Source organism: Galleria mellonella, unplaced genomic scaffold, assembly GCF_026898425.1.
Source record: "Galleria mellonella isolate WM207_F2 unplaced genomic scaffold, CSIRO_AGI_GalMel_v1 utg173, whole genome shotgun sequence".
Classification (NCBI taxonomy): domain Eukaryota; kingdom Metazoa; phylum Arthropoda; class Insecta; order Lepidoptera; family Pyralidae; genus Galleria; species Galleria mellonella.
In genome coordinates this window covers 2,569,227-2,584,981 of record NW_026442016.1, presented here as the reverse complement: position 1 = coordinate 2,584,981, position 15,755 = coordinate 2,569,227, and the positions used below count along the sequence as shown (strand labels likewise).

General features: G+C 31.8%; 1 protein-coding gene across 10 annotated transcripts in view; it reads right to left on the bottom strand.

Annotated features, from left to right (window-relative positions):
- LOC113515641 (uncharacterized) overlaps positions 1 to 15,755 on the bottom strand; it is a 97,671-nt gene that overhangs the window by 64,685 nt on the left and 17,231 nt on the right. Inside the window, exon 1 of one of the 10 annotated variants that reach the window (XM_052893224.1) lies at positions 10,241 to 10,318. The exons of 8 other annotated variants lie outside the window; for them this stretch is intronic. In XM_052893224.1, coding sequence (XP_052749184.1) covers positions 10,241 to 10,303 — 63 coding nt within the window. In that variant the 5' untranslated portion in view covers positions 10,304 to 10,318. Of the gene's footprint in view, positions 1 to 8,670; positions 9,151 to 10,240; positions 10,319 to 15,755 lie in introns of those variants that run through there. One more of the 10 variants, XM_052893225.1, reaches the window with a different exon arrangement.

Here is a 15,755-nt window from a genome sequence, read left to right as displayed (position 1 = left end):
ACTGCCTTTTGTTCATGCGCGTTTTACAACACGTGTTTCATCTCTACACGAGCCAAAATTGCGATTTTTTCGGATTCGGAGATGGATGGCTTTGGAAGGTTGTGGATTTTCTGGTAGTAATAATTGTGATCAATCTTCGAGTGTCAACAGTTACATACAAAATAATTATTTAAATTTCGCTGTTACATAACATTGAAATGGAAGAGATAAAAATAGAGAATGGTGTTTCAACATCAACTCCAATGTACATTATTTTGACAATACCCTTACAGGACTTCATAGAAAACTTTTTACTTATTAACTTTTCAACACGAAACTGTAATATTGGTCTATTTGAAATGTATCGAGCACACAGCGAAGCACCATTTACTGCAACCATGCAACATTTCAACGTCATTACAACATAACGCGCTCTCATCTCGTAGAGCAAGTGACCTCATATAGGGCGAGCCCTGCGTAACGGTAAGCCCTAGCTGTAATAAATTGATGCTGTTAACAGGTTTCGAACGTGGATTTGTTCCTGGAAACGATTTTATCGTCAGAAATCTGAACCATGTGATTACATTTTTTCCCACGATAAATTAATTTTAATTTTTATACAATATGTAATTACAATCTAGCGAATTGAGAATGTAAAGCGTACTATAGAGACATAAACAGTATCTAAAGATCATGATAGTTCATAACTGATAGTAAAAGGTAACAAAGGATAACAATAGACATAAACATATACTAGTGAAGGGAATACTATTATGCCTTAGTACCCTATAATTTCACTACAATATTTCACCATTCGAACCAAAACAGCCATTCATAACAGCTGCTTAATTATAGAAAACAGTGAAATATCAGCACCCGCATAGATGAAATAAAAAATGACTTGGATAACAAATTTTATTGAATTTATACCACTAATTTATATAAACCATTAAACACAAAAGACCACAAACAACGCGTTGTACATTTTGTGGGAAAGAAATAATTAAAGCTATGATAGGTCGATGTTCTCAACTATCTTAAAAAAAAGAGGAAGTTCACAAGTACACCATATTTTTTATAAAGGTATATAACAAGATATATTTGCCAATTCTTAATCGATTTTGATGATTATATCAAAATCGAAATATTAGTAACAGAAATCGCGTTTTTCGTGTTATTTGGTCACATAACTAACACCAAAATAAGTCAGTCTTGCATTTATAAAAGACTAGTTTTAATCCGCGACTTCGTTTGCATGATTAGTACCTATACATATATTGACTGAGATAATAAATAGCTTCTATTTTTTTCCATCCCAAAAATTGTGTGTAGTATGCACCATTTATAATATGAGTTCCTAAGATAATTATAGATAAACTAATAAATATCTAGTAGAGTATAGTTAACAGAAAAACTACTTAAATAATGCAATATTTAAATGACGATGATAAAGATAAAGAATCAAAACCAGTACAAGTAGCTGTGGCTTCACGATAGAGACCCGTTTTTATCATTATCTATTGTAACTGTCTATCAATATGCTATAATAAAAGCATGATCGGTGGGAACGACCTGTTCTATGTCACTTGTCTTAGAACACCACTATTGGTATAGTGGAATAAGAGAATATTATTTTGTTCAAGTATATAATATATGGTAAACACTGGAATTTCATATACGGATAGTGGGTAGGTACTTCTTCTTTATTCGAGTCAATAGGGAACCTAAATATATTTGGATCAGAACTTAGCAACTTCCATAATACAGTTGGTTGCCTTATTCAGGTCCTCCTTCGTGCAAAATGAAGGACAAAAAGAACAGGATAAGAGGTGAGACATGTGGAGTGTAATCGCAGACCTCCCGAGATATAACAACTCATTTCACCAAATTCTACCTGCAGCGGCCAAATTGGGTTCACAGTCTTTTAGGCAATTAAAAATTTGCAAGTCACTACCTGGGGGCAGGTGCTCAGCCGGATAAACAAAATCTAAGGGAGCAGGTTAAGTGGAATTCCACAAGTCGACTTTGCTTTTTATTGAATTAGATCATGTAGGTATATATATATATAATGTAATATATTGTTAAATTTCAGCATATACCAATTATAATCTCATTGGAGAATGTCACACAAGCTACGTTATTCAATAAATTTAAATAAAATATATGAATATCCCAATTCACATTACTTATACGACCGTGATAAACATTTTATAATGTTAACGAAGAATGCATTCTACTTTTTATCTCCAATTCTCTAAGTCATTATCTTCTTGCCCTATTCCTGTATGTATTTGGGGTCGGCGTACGCGTTGTATGTTTTTCTGTTCTATTCATCCCAATTTACAGTTATATTAGTATAATTTATTTAAGACTATTTCGTACGCGTGGATTACGAAAGGAAAACTAATGAAACAAACAAATTTTAGATGGCGTATCAAGATAAACTTACATCAAATTTTTAGTTGAAACTTCAGAAACACAACTATAAAACCGCATCCAATTTAGTACAGTAGTTTGTACGTAATGCTGAAGAAACATACATGCAGACAGACTGAAAAAATCTAAAGATTATTTGGCATCTATTGGTTATTAAAACAATTTATATAATTTTTTCTTAAACATCATCAAATTATCAAACAAGACATCGTCTTATATATATAAATATCTCATATTATATTTGATAGTATTATTGAACATTATTGTAACAATAGGCTTCATAAGTAATCAACAACTTTTTTGGTGGCCATTGGTGCATTAAATTCTTTGATTTAAAATTATTACTCGTTCGCCATAATTCCCAGTACAGAGACCGAAACAAATTGGATGTGATTTATTTATCTTCATTGCTGCAAACTGCGCACAAACTCACCGACGCATTATATGTAATTCCTTGTGTCTACCAGTAGGTTTGTACATTTTGTTATGCATTGGATTACATTATTACCTAGTTATATATAACAAGAAAAATTATGAATTCAAATACTTAGTTGGAAAATGTATTCCAAAAATAAATTATAATAAATACTATTTACACCACTGGGCAATAACACACAGGGTCATCTAGTCTTAAACTAAGCAGCGTTTGTACAATCAGTACTAGAGAGAGTATTAGGATAATTAGAGAGTATATTTAAATGATTTTTTTTAATATACATACTAGCTTTTACCCGCGACTTCATTCGCGTGACCAGTATATGTTTAATATCCAGGATAAAAAGTAGCTTATAATCTTCTCTAGCCCATACAGTACGTGTATACTTAATTTCATAGTGAATGGTTAAGCCGTTAAAGTGCTGTAAGGTAACAAACGAACACATTTTCATATTTATAATATTAATAAGGATTACACTAAGTATTAAACAGACTTACTTATGAATAAAAAGTGTCTATATTATGTGAATATCAAAACCGCGACCATTGAAACGAGAAGCTGCGTGTAAACGCAACATCCACGAAGTCGTCAAAATATAATGTAATCGTAAAAATAAAAGAAAACTAAAATACATTTAATATAGCTCTATATGGAATTTTTAAGGTATTTTATAATCAACTGACCTGCTCCGGCTTCAAATCACTAAAAAAGAACCATACGGATATGAGTCACACTGATTTAGCCGATACTAAAACATTCCAAGCGAGCTTTTTTGTTTTTGCGGAACTAAATTCACTTATATCATAAACTACACAACCAAATAGTAGTATTATAAAATATTTTTTATAAAAAGATTATAGATAGATTAATATAAGTTACCGTTTATGTATTCATATAGTTCAATAAAAACAATTCTGATTAAACATTATTTATAGGCTATGCCAAAGTAATGGTTAGCTGTTCTCTATGGCATTAAACTCGTCACTTGTATAGATTTTTATTGTGTATAAATATTAAATAAATAATATATTACTTCTAGCGGTTCGGTTAAAAATTTCTCAAAATGGGCTCAGTGGTTTTGTAAATCAGCGTGAATAAATGAATGTAGCTAATAACAATTTAAATAAAAGAAAAAAAAACTTAATTCTATTTTTAAATTTATAAATATCATCTATATGCTATACAAGGTATATAAATAGTCTGTATTCATATATATTATGTATTCATATAATAATAATTTGCTGTATATTTATACCGCAAATACTTTACAATTAAAATATGATGTAAATGTATCATAATAAGTAATATATTGAGTAAACACGAAACGTAAAAGTCTAAAATAAGTAATATATTCCTTTCACATAACATTTCTTAACAAATACTCGAATATAATTAATATAATCTGAATTATGTGTTAAAAATAGAATACTTTATTTCAACAATAGTTAAAAAATGTTATATCACATATTTAGATGGGTTATTTTTAGCAAGTGAAATTTCTATTTAATTTCAATGTACTTTTTTAGTTTCGAGTCTTTAGAAAATTCCATGACACCAGACAGTACTTTATAAAATTATTTTTTCTAAATTTGTTTGGAGACATCAGCTTTTCTGGGAAGTGACAGTTAGAAGCACTGTTTAAGGCTCCACTAAAATTTTATAGAGGTCGCACTCACTAAAAATTAAAACTCAGATTATAATAATATTACTAATATAATAAAATTGTAATTTGCCAATTTCTATAAATGAGAGATATTTAAGAAAAATTGTTAATAATAATACCAATAGATGCCAAATTAATAAATCTTTAGAAATTTCGTCTATCAGTCAGTTAGTTAGTATGTTTGTTCTAACATCACGCAAAAACTACTAGTCCAATTTAGATGCGATTTTCATAGTTGTGTTCCTGAAGATCTTAATTAAAATCTGATGTATTTTTTATTACGATATACTATCGACAAGTAATCTATTTTACTATTTTTCTTACTTCTAAAATAACGCGTACAAATTAGCGGGCAAAAAGTTAGTAGTTATAGTTATATAATTCAATTAGATGATAAAAACATATATATGTATATATAATATATACAATATTGACGTAATAATCATAATCATTCTTAGTCTTCCATATGAGACATAGCATATGAAAAACCACAACATTGGCCTTCCTTTAATAGATGTACTTAATTAATTTATATTCAACTCCAGTGCAAGATAATTAATACAGTAGATAATAATATAATAGCATAGAATCAGCCTTTAGAAGTAAATGTTAAATAATTGAGTATCTACGCATTATAGTGTTCACAAATAATTATACAGTCCAATGAAATCGCTTCAGTCGTTTTGTGTCAATGGTACGTTAGCGTGTAACCCTGAGATTACTTGAACAAAAGTGGTATTGTTCTGAGTTTACAATGTAGAGCCTTAGGTGCGGTCGTGAGTGACCTGACTTGATGAAGATTAATTCTTCAACTTACAATTGTACTTTCACTAGATCATACGAATGAGATCAATTTTAACGTTGTGTGGATCGTATTACACTTAGATGGAGCGTTCAGTGTTAAAAAAACGTAGCAAAACACAGCCAGCTTTTTAATGTTCAGCAGCAATTTTTTTTTTCTATGTAGAAGCTGTATTTTAGTATCCCTATTCATACACATGTAAAAGACTATTAAGGGGATTTAATGGGTGAGAGACAGGAAGCTGCGTCCCTGTTACACACATCACAATCAACAGCCTAACTGCGATTGCCAACCCGCCTGCCAAGCATGGCAACTATTGACAAAATACCAAAGACGGAGACCTATGTTCAGAGGTGGAGTTCATGACTGATATGATGATGATGATGATCAAACACACATTCACTAATACAGTAACTGTATTCTGATATAATCGTATAATTTTAAGAATGATTTTAAATAAACAATGATGATAAATTCTTGTTTACTTACTAAAAATGTTATAAATTACAAAATTAAATTTTTAAGAGAAGTTCTATTACTCGAGAATATAAAGTTAAGCTGTTTTTACCGAAACGTTTGTCGAGATATACTCTATCTACGTGTTCATGATCTAACATCTAAGATAATGGTAATGTATCATGTTGGTGATTTATGAACATGTTGGAAAGTGATAGTGATGATAGGTGTACGAACTGAACGTGGGCTACAATTTCGATTATATAATATAATTATATTTTTATAAACAAACTGACTGTTGGCTGACGAAAAGTCGTATTGGCAATCTTCGCCTATAAACATAAAATTTATCTTTGCATCAGTCGTTAATTGTCTGCTACTACAGGCCTTCTCTTGTGGGTTTTGCCAGTAGTCGCCACTCTTGGCAGGCGGGTTGGCAACCACAGTTGGGCTTTGATAATATTTTACGAGAGACGCTGCTGTCCATCCCTCGACCATTCAGTCCCCTTAGTCGCCTCTTACGAAACCCACGGGAAAGGAAGGGGTGGCCTATTCTAAGCTGGAACCAGATGGCCACGGAACTTTATCATAGATATCATAAATGTTAGATATTGATATCATTGTTATATGTTACCGCTTCTAAGAAGTAAGTAATATTTGCTGTGTATGAAATTACCTTTTAAATTGAAATACAACGAGGCACGCATTGCTGATAAGTAGTTTACGGTAATATTAAATGTAATTTACGAGTACTATTACTACTACTGCTCACGTATGGATGAACCTCTTTCTTGTCAAGAGTTTTTAGGTCATAGCTTTATTTGACCTTCGAAAAATGAAGCCAGTACAAATTATTTTCAAAGCATCAATTTGAAAATTGAGAACTGAAAATTGATTATTGCCTATTCAGACTAATTATTGACACAAATTTTAAAGTGTAATCCACATAGGTATAGTTAGAAGTGGGTGGGAGAACTGTGCCAATCCCAGAGTCGTCTGGTGTCTATCCTAGGATGCAAGCAAGGTTTTGCAAAGATATATCTGAGAGTATATATGGAAAATAATTTTAAATATGCCAATGTCAAGCAGAATCTTATAATATTGAGTTAAGATTTAAATTGATCTGAAATTATGTGAAATGTATATAATTGTTCTACGTATAAAAACGGTAATTTAAATATGCTTTTTTTATTAAGTTAATTGAAATCAAATTAATTACAACTTGCTTATTGTAATGATTAAAATTTTATAAATTAATTATGCTATTATTCCAAACGTCATCTGAATAGTAATGACATTAAAATGTTTTGTAAGAACTTTAATCATATTTCGCAATTTCGCCTTGAACATAGATTGTGAATCTAATAATTAAATAATTCATCACCACTGATATAATAATTGTTAAAACAAATAAGATTTTTAATCCGAATTATATGATGTACAATTTCAATTATTAGTTTAAGAGTATTATTATTTAGCCGATAACTGTCCATTGCTGAAGCCTTCCCCATAAGAGGAGTTTTATCAGTAGTTGCCACGCTTGGCAGGCGGGTTGGCAATCGCAGTTAGGCTTTTAGAGATGATTTAAGTGGGACGCTGCTGCTCATCCCTCGTCCTCCCTTAATCGACTCTTACAACACCCACGGGAAAGGATATGGTGGCCTATTCTATGCCACACATGGACCACACAATTAGAATAATAGTTTAGGAGTGTAGATATAAAAAATTATTATAAGCTAGTTTCGTGTAATATATAGGTATTATTATTGTGAACTTTCTATTTTGATTCAAATTTATTTGTTATCCCTATTTTATCACATATATAGAAAAGAAAGAAAGAAAAAATTTATTCATAAAATTATGCAACCCGTACAGTAGTATAAATAAAAAGACTAAGTATTAATTATAAACCATAACAAAAACAAAACAAACAAAAAAAATATACAGCTAAGTGCAAGTGTGCATGTATGATCGCAATGATCTGTGAAATAGATATATCTGTGTCCTTTTAACACATTTAATATTTCTTAAATCTACCACCACTATTATAGGTACAATACAATCATTTCAATTGTCTAGTTCTCGATCAAGAACAATCTACACATCTACAGACACAAGGCAATTGCGATTTCTGAGTTGACCTGCTCGATAATAAGACTAAAAACTCATTCGGAACAAGAGCTATCACTGTGATTAAATAGTCTCATTATTATTTATTTAACAGATTTTTTTTATACAACTTAGAATGCAAACAAGCTGACGGCCCTACATTACATAAATAATAGCATAAATTCATGAATATTTCAAATAAAGTGGAATAATATAATATAGAAATACAATAAAAGAAGGTTAACATGATGTAACATACGATATTCATGAGTTAAAAAATATGTGGCTATTGAGTATATATACGCATATATATATATATATATATATATATATATATATATATATATATATATATATATATATATATATATATATATATATATATATATATATATATATATATATATATAATATGAACGCTTCGCTTTTTATTAACGCAATAAAAAATATAAATGCCTAAATAGAACCATTTCGTTTCATTCTTTAGTGCTTATGTATACGAGTATAAAAGAAAACACAACATGTAGACTTAGACAATGAAAATTCTAGACAAACCAATCTAGAACAGTGTTAAAAAATCTACCTTCCTGCTTATTATCTAGATCGAGTTTGACATACCGATACAGAACCTCCATTTTGTGCACCCACGACCTTTATTTTATAGTTATATAATATACAAAATATATGACAATAGCGCAGGCCCTTATTTGTAATCATTGTCTATAAAATAAACATGCAAGACTAATTACACTTATAGCTTGGTCAAGGTTAGTTGATGAGCAAACGTACCATATCGCACTGAGGTTCAGTGTCGTCGTCATAGAAGATGCTTGTGCAGTCGTCCATGCTGTTGCAGCTGGTGCGGCCCTCACTCCTCAGCGAGGCTCTTGGGCCCGCTCATCAATTGCACCAACGACCGGACAACCGGCATTCGAACATTCACAAGTACTGTAACGTCTCACAATGTCGTCACGATTGTTAACAACACTACCGCAATGAATTTTACGATTCAAATTTTCTGGATAATCCGGTGAGTCACGCGACTACAAACAGACTAGCGAGACTGATGCAGAGTTGCAGACTTTGCAGCGTGGGTGATCTTAACAAGGTGAATAATGACGAGCCTCGTCTTCGATGCACACTTTACTCACTACTTGTGTCTGTGTCTTAACGGGCGAAAATTACAATTGATAAATTTTTTGCCACTCAAGGGCAGTCCGAAGAGCGACCGAGGTTTTTCAGATGCTATGTTTTTTCGTCGCAAACTGCGTAGATAGACGGCAAGGCCGGGGTGAATGGCGCGCGCACTCCCGGGGTGCATTGATCGGACCTCCATTGCGCATGTCCTCTCTAGAGAAATTCTCGACTTGAATTTTGACATTTGTTTAAAACACACATTATACGTCTACTGCAGAATGCTTGAAGTGCTTGCCGAGAGCTAGTATAATGTAACACAACCCATGTATCTAAGTAGGTAGTTATTGTAGCTTTGTTTTTGAATAACTTACATATGTGAAGTAATTAAAGAACCCATTGTATTTTTACGTAATACACAATATACATTTTTTACGTTGTGAATAGTCATATTTATAATGTTAAATCACACGCTTTTTACTAAAACCGCATAATGAAGAGCGACTATTCTATATGCACCGTCATTATCATGTTTTTCTCTTATTTGTTTACTGATTCTATCTGATTCAAAGATCATGGGAACGGCGACGGATTCAAATGGAAAGTTCGTATTGTCTGGCAAAAGACAAAATTTTATTTCCTATTATACTTATCATAAGATATAAATATAACGATGTCATGTAGGTGCTGTATAATATTAGACAAAATATAATTTCGTAGAGGTAACGCTTAGAAATATTATTACTTTAATGATATTTCATCAGGTCGATTCGAATATTTAGTTCGAGGCTCTGGTTACCATCCTGGTAGAAGTATTGTTTATCTGTACAGAGATAACAAAAAGTATATAATAAATAAACTTCAGTCTAATATGCGACATGTCTAGAGCTTTCACACCTAGATGCAGGTTGTCTAGTGACTTTATTAGTGGTTTTAAAAAATGTTTATTAGAAATAAGTCGATACTTAAAGTAACTTGTAGATTAGTAGGTAGGCACCACATACATAATAATCAGTTTAAGATTATCAAACTGCCAGCTTCCATTTTTAGTATAACTCTCGTGCTGAGTTTTGTATCTTCTTATATTTTACAAACTCCAGTATCAGATGAGATACACACGTGGGTTGGAATCTGTTCCTGTGGTCTAATGATCAAAAATAATAATTCCTATGGCTCCTACTGTGCCTTTGTATGCCAGTTGGTATTATATTTATTTTATACTTACGTAATATTTATTCTTTAAATAGACATTCAAAAGATAGCTGATGCCGGCAGGTAGAGCGGACATGGAGTAAACAACACTTGAACTATGTCAAGGCACTCGGGACAAGCGTACACTGCACCCTGTGCCTTCACAGACACTTGCACATGCAACTAAACGTAAAATGAATGGAAACCTACATTGACGACGGAAATATTAAGATAATATAATATTTAAGTGTTGTTGGATGATTGCCTTAAAAGATAAACGAAATAATTATAAAATTTTAGGTGACTAAGTTTGTCTTAGTCAAACTGAATGTAAGGACAATGAATTCTGATTATTTTACAGTTAAATATTCCCATCAATATCCTTCCCGTTATTATATTTTTATAATTTGTTCATTTCAAATAGTTTCATCTAATTTTTTAGATGAAACGATTTGAAGATCTGAAGCAGGGATTCCCAGAGCGATAAATATCGACTCCTTAGAGTCGAAATCGCTTTCTCTGTGGGCGACATATACGAAATCTGATTTAATTATTAATTACACTTGATATTTACTAAATTTTGTCTATTTATTTTGTTAAATTTTTGTTGAAAATGATGGTAATTTACTCACTTAACTAACTGCAAAGTTTTTAAATTGGTAAGTATTTCGTATCATTGGTAAAGAACTAGAAATAGGATTTTTAAATAATATGAGTATGGGGATCTGAAGTAATTTGAAAAGGAAACTCTTACCCAACGTAGTTTGAGAATCTATGATTTAAAGTAATAAATCGTACTTATGTACAAATAAATAAGACGTCACTTACTATCTCACAATACTTCTTTAATTAATATACCTAGTTATATAGGTAATCAGGGACACACATGACAATATACTGTGATGTGCATAGGATCCCCGTGGAATTTATTATGTCCATGGCGCCGTTCATGTCTAAGAGCGACGGTTACCATTTTCTACCAAATGAGCCATCAGCTTGTTTGCCATTCTGAATCTCATATAAATTATTAAATATATCCTTATTTTACTTAATAATGCGTACAGCACCTATATCTATGTTTTGCCATGAACAGTGAACGGCTAAAATGATATTAGTAGGTACTCGCTTGAAATTTTTCATTCTTTATCTATAATAATTTTAAGGTGTGTCGAAATCTAATCTCGAGTAGTTATCTACTTATTGTTTCATTTATTTGGTTTACTGTTAAAGATGATATTTTATTGTATTAATAAAAAAATAGAGATTGGCCGCTTTTTCCAAACCATTGGATATCAAAAGATCTATAGGAGAAACAGAAATGAGATGAAAAATGAGATAATATTATTATTATATATAGGAGGGAAGATGCCAAACTAATCCATGGCTGAAGCACAGTCAGGTTTCAAGATCCCAAGAAAAGAAACCGACGTACTATGCAGGCAGTACCCAAGAGAACCGCCTTCTATATCTTTCTTGGAAGAGAACTGCCTCGGAATCCCAACCATCTGAAGCGTTGGTCCAAATTTGTTGGAATAAGACCGTTCTCTGACAGAAAAATTATTTCAATGAATGATTATTATTAATATTATTATTACGGTATTAAACTTGCCATTTGGACTTATATTGTGAAATAAAGAATAAATAAATAAACAATAATAGTAAATATGGTTAAGCCAAAAGCTGAGGTAACATCTGCATTTTAAATTTTTATTTCATGCTTACAATACATATTCTAAATAATAGAATAATAATTATTATGATTACTATATTTTAAGAGGTAGGTAATAGCAGTTGTTAGACTCAAAGTGGTTTATTTAGTCGTGACATAGGCAGGGAAATGTCAAGGAAATTACGCTATGTTTCGACAGCAATTCGCTATTCGCTTCATGCAAGTACGGAACTGAACGTGCAATAAATGAAACATTGTGATCACGCTTTTTTACTTAACTGTTAAAAAAAGAAGAGTATTGTATTTCTTTGTTTAATATTCTTTGTTGTCCATTGCATACACAATATAGAGTAACTTATACTTAGAAGCACACATCTCAAATAGAGATGGATTCTAGTTAATATGTTTTAACTGTGCATGTTTGGGGGAAAAGGGATTGTTAGTGATGAAAATGAGCAACCCTATCATATATAGCAATATATCCTATCAAGTCGACCTCCTCGCGGTTCGCCCTAGAAAACATCATGATTGATTCATTGATGAATTCGTAATGTTGGGCTAACTGACCTGCTGCATTTTCACTTATCATCCCTCACTGGTGCCCCGCCAGTGTATAACAAAAGCGCAGGAGGGGTAACCATTCCATTATCATTCATTAAAAAAAAATATTAACTAGTTTCTTTAATACATTGAAGTCAAAATTATAATAATTTTAGTTTATGATGGCCAATAAAACAGGTAATTTTCACGAAATTTAAAAATGAAATATTAACTTATAAAATATGTTTACGGAAATGGAGCTTCAGAACCGACACCATTACATTATAGGTCAGCTTATAGGCTACATGATAATAACCCAACAAGAACAAGGAATAATGACATAAAATGGCGGCCCCAAGTTGTCAAAATATTTAAAAAAAATTTAGGTACTTCAAAAATCATCGGCTTCATTTTAGTCACGTCCATTTGCTCCCAGCAGACAATTGTTTATTCACCCATAGATAAACCTTGCGTAAGTGGTTTCGTGATATAAAATCTACTTGCTTTCTTGTTCCGAGAAAGTAAATTGTGTGTTCATTGAATTGTCAATTTTCTATATAAATTAAAGTTAAAAATTTTGTTCGTTGATAAACATATGACTTGGAGACAGCTGGATTGATTTTTGTTATCATATAGCAAAAAACTCACATTTAAAATTATAATTTCTATACGACCATTAAAAATTCATTTTTCAATTCAATTTACATTAATTTGTGAGTCAGAAGCATAATTATGCTTTCTGTTAATTGTGTAAACGTTGCTACACTCAAAATGCAATTAGCATTTACACACATTTCTCGATACGATACAAACCTTTGGTAGTCACATATGTATATATATACATTCTTTATTGAAATGAGCGGGTAGCACTCGGCGGTCGTTCACCGCTTCCTGTGAGACCACATTCCTCCGGGATCTGCGTATCGTGGTACAAAGCTCCCACGGGCATTTTTGAATCGTCATGAACGTACTCATTACAAACACGCACGAACAAACACCGAATAATTTTTAATACTTATTTATTTTTACTTCGCCTCTACCTCTCTTACCACAAAAAAGTTAAACTTGTTATAGACAGTTGTTAGATTCGTGTTTAGAACTTTTCCTACAAAAGTGTGTTTAACATATATTTATAACTAATCAATAAGTCTGTCTCATTAAAATTAATAGATGTTTAAAGTAATACATTTTATTATAATGTTATAGTCTTTAAAATTAAAATTTGATATGAAAGGACTAATATGAACAAATTTTAGGTAAAATTGCATTAGAACTAATTTACATTTAACTCTCGCTGATGTATGCAATAATATTTATGCGAAACTATCAAATTAAAACTGTATTTCCATTTTAATTTAGCAATTAAATTACCAGAGGGAGACTTTGTACAAAAGTCGATTGCTTGTGTACCTCTGTTTGCATGGCTATGTTTCGGTTTGAAGGGTGGGATATGGCGTGAATTTACAGGGTACAGAGGAATAACATCTGAGTCCTCAAGAATAGCAACGCATGGGAGGTATCATGGGCGAAACACTGTTATGTCCATGGTACTGCTCACGTCTATAGGTGACCGTTACCACTTTCCATCAGCTGGGCCGTCAGCTTGGTTGCCATTCTAAGTTGTATAAAAAAAACTAATAGTATAGCACAACTATTAAAGTTTAGGGAATAGTACCTCAGAATCGACACCATTACTACTCGTACACTGATGAATTGAATATTATTCATGTTCAATTACTTAGACAAAGTCTTTTTTTTAAATGTTATTTAAATAAATAGTATGTTAAATTATTTTTGTGGTAGACCGTAATAATCTACAAAACGAATAAAATAACCTACAAAAATACTACAAAATGTAAAAAACGCACCGAAGTGTAGCAAAACAATTACGTCCGCGTAAGTTGTGATAGTCGTAACATTAGCTAACTCGAATCGTTATTTACTTAACAGTTTATCGGGAAGCCCAATCTTTTACGTGTGAACGTGTGTGTGGCTTAGTTTTGTAATCATATCAAGGTGTTCGCTATTTCTTATTAACGACAAACTCATTAAACAGAAGTTGAAAATGCTTAATTATATATCCTTCATTAATGAGATTGCAATTCAAATATGTTGTTTATCCAATTTGTAATTAAATTCCACCAAGAGCGATTACGTCAGCTTTTACTTAAAGACGCGAGCGGGGCTTGGATAGCGTGTTCCCACAACGTTTAATTAATTAGAATAACATTCTCGTTTCGTCCACTTTGTAGCGTCATGCATGGGTTGAGTTGTGACTCGAGACGCGTAAGTCGTTACACAACAATGTAACACCAGCGAATGGGTTGCTGGTTGCGCCGCCGCTCATTATTGCAACGATGAGAATCTATGGAAGGATTAACTTTATTAGTCACGCTATGGTTAACATTAAATAGTTAACCTTTTTTATAAGCGCCTTAGTGGCCACTTTGTGTCGACAATATGTTATATTAAGTACAAAATTAAGTAATATTGAAAGGAGACTTTGTACAAAAGTCGATTGTTTGGGTACCTTTGTCCTATTCGTGTTTCAACCGTGCAGCAGCTATGTTTGTATGGCTATGTTTCGGTTTGAAGGCGTGAAGGGTACAGAGGAATAATACCTGAGTCCTCAGAATTGGCAACGCATGGGGGGTATCATGGGCGAAACAATATACTCTATTATGTCCATGGTACTGCTCATGTCTATAGGCTACGGTTACCACTTTCCATCAGGTGAACTGCCAACGTGTTTGCCATTCTAAGTTGTATAAAAAAAAAAGAAGATTTCTATGTAGGAAAATTCACGTAAAGTGAAATCTTTAAAAAAACAACAATAAGCAGTTATGTGTTAAGATAGTCACGACTGGTATTTTTTACAGTCATCTATTAATATATTAGTATTTTTATAACAATTATATATTAGTTAATATAATACCGGTTAGTAATTTTATTCTTTCTTTCTTTCTTTATTCTTTATTGTACACAAAAGGTTATTGAAATGTAAAAACAAACATAATAGTGCACAAGGGCGAGCTTATCTCCAATAGAGATTTCTTCCAGCAAACCCAATATGAGAAAAGTGACAGTTCATTAGTAGTAATTAATCAAGTTATTTTAATATTTCTCTATTAGTTAAGACTGTTATCAAGACTAGTAATTTCAATGGTTATTTATTAGAAGAGATGGTTGTTACTACTAGTAATAATTATCCATTACCTAAGATGGTAATCATTACTAGTAATTTTAATAGTTACCTATTAGTCAAGAGGGTGATCATTACTAGTAATTTTAATAGTTACCTATTAGTCAAGAGGGTGATCATTACTAGCAATTTTAATAG